This window comes from Ipomoea nil, unplaced genomic scaffold (genome assembly GCF_001879475.1).
Source record: "Ipomoea nil cultivar Tokyo-kokei standard unplaced genomic scaffold, Asagao_1.1 scaffold0415, whole genome shotgun sequence".
In the NCBI taxonomy this organism is placed as follows: Eukaryota; Viridiplantae; Streptophyta; class Magnoliopsida; order Solanales; family Convolvulaceae; genus Ipomoea; species Ipomoea nil.
In genome coordinates, this window is record NW_017616843.1 from 2,046,081 (window position 1) to 2,047,821 (window position 1,741).

Here is a 1,741-nt window from a genome sequence, read left to right on the forward strand (position 1 = left end):
AACATTGGAACTCCATCCTCCAATTACTTGATAATCCTTCTCCAACTTTTGCCCCAACAGTCGATTGAATTCGTTTACAACAAACCGATGATTGAGTAACACAGCGGCAGTTGATCGCGTAGTGGGATTTCTTTCAAAGCACATCTCCAGAAAATCCTTGCAGCTATTCGATATGCCCTCTGGGATTTCGGGTTTCTTGAACGCTATGTTTAAAGACGCATCCTTGCTATCATGGAACCTCCAGACTGGGTTTCCAGTAATCATCTCCACCACCATGCACCCTATAGCCCATATATCCTTGGGCGCCTCGTGCATCTCCGAAACCAAGGATTCCGGTGAGGTGTACAACAAAGACCTCCGGTGACAACCCCCAACTCCGGCCACCTTACTCATTCAAACTCCTACATATCATCTATTTTGTATTATTTTATACACTTTATATTTGAGTAAAAGACATTTTTGGTCCTAGACTTATAGTGGCACGGACAATTTTAGTCCTTTATAAAAAAAATCAGACAATTTGTAGACACTCTTATTGTGACGAAGACAATTTTGGTCCTCCGTCACTTTTCACGTTAGATGTCTCGTTAAGGAGGGGGTATTTGCGTCTTTTCGTCATACCTCCTCTTTATTCCCTCACTGAGTTCTGTGTTCTTCATTGCAGATTGACGAAGAAGAAATTGAAGTCGGCGTTTAGAGAACTTATAATAAGGGCCTGAAAGAACATGGGTATTAAATTAGCTAGCAGATCAGATATGGGTTCAAGTTCATCTAAAATTGCACACGATTTCTTCCCCTTTGTAGGTCTGAAGATTAGAACAGGTTTAATTTTCACCTTGAAAATTTTGTTTTGGGTGAAATCTCAATACAAATATATTTTTGCTTTCTAGTGGGAATCTGAGAGTTTGAATAATTGAGAGAGAGAGAGAAAGAGAGAGAGAGAGAGAGAGATCTTTTTAAGGATTGATTGAAAAATGAAATAATCAAGTGAAGTTTAAACCACTACATGAGACAAGTAGTACAAAGTTCGTTTTTTTAATCTCTGTACCGATATGAGTTCATCGAACAGGTCCGGGTTGGAGATGAATTCCTTCATCTTAGCGGCGCGAGGGTGGTGCATCAACATGGTAGCATCCATAAGTTGCAACCCATTGGATTCGAATGCTTCCAAAATCGTATCGAATTCCTTGGAATTCAGCGCCACAAGCTTCTCGAGCAACAAGTGTTTCTGCTTCTGGGCAGCCAAGACAGCCCACTTGGAGTGCAGAGCCGTCGGGAGGGGCATATAGACGGCGTCGACATCCGGACCATCAAGAACGGCTTCGTAACTGCCGTAGACCTTAGCGGAAGCCGGGAAACCATCATCGGCGGCAAATTTCTTGGCCTTTTCGAGACTGCGACTGTCGACGGCGTGAAGGGTGGCACTCTGTGATAGACTGCGGCTGCCGACGGTGATTTCGACACACCCGATGATTCCGATTTGGATCGGCGGCGAAACCAACATTTTCTATGCGAGTGGTTTAAGGTGCTCAGTGAGTGGAGTGCTCGAGATTCGAGAAACGGAGCAGGATTGAAATTGTGAAGATCACTGCCTAATTTTACTGCAATTGCAACAACTATAGTGGTGTGGGGTATGTGGTATTAGCAGTGTGGTCGGCAACTTCAATTTCTTCTTCATCAATCTGCAATGGAAGAACACAAAACTCAGTGAGGGAATAAAGAGGAGGTATGACGAAAAGAC

General features: G+C 43.4%; 1 protein-coding gene across 1 annotated transcript; it reads right to left on the minus strand.

Moving 5' to 3' along the window:
• Nucleotides 1-655: 655 nt before the first annotated feature.
• Nucleotides 656-1,504, minus strand: LOC109172194 (uncharacterized oxidoreductase At4g09670-like). The gene is made up of 2 exons (XM_019321341.1): nt 1,049-1,504; nt 656-715 (listed from the first exon to the last, which is right to left on the minus strand). Exons 1-2 carry the CDS (start codon nt 1,502-1,504, stop codon nt 656-658), a joined length of 516 nt encoding a protein of 171 aa, XP_019176886.1.
• Nucleotides 1,505-1,741: the final 237 nt, after the last annotated feature.

Excerpts from the sequence above, each read along its gene's own strand:
- LOC109172194 (XM_019321341.1), bottom strand. The coding sequence starts at position 1,504 with ATGTTGGTTTCGCCGCCGATCCAAATCGGAATCATCGGGTGTGTCGAA. Across the intron at positions 716-1,048 it reads TGTTCGATGAACTCATATCG|GCCCTTATTATAAGTTCTCT; the intron begins GTACAGAGATTA and ends ATGTTCTTTCAG.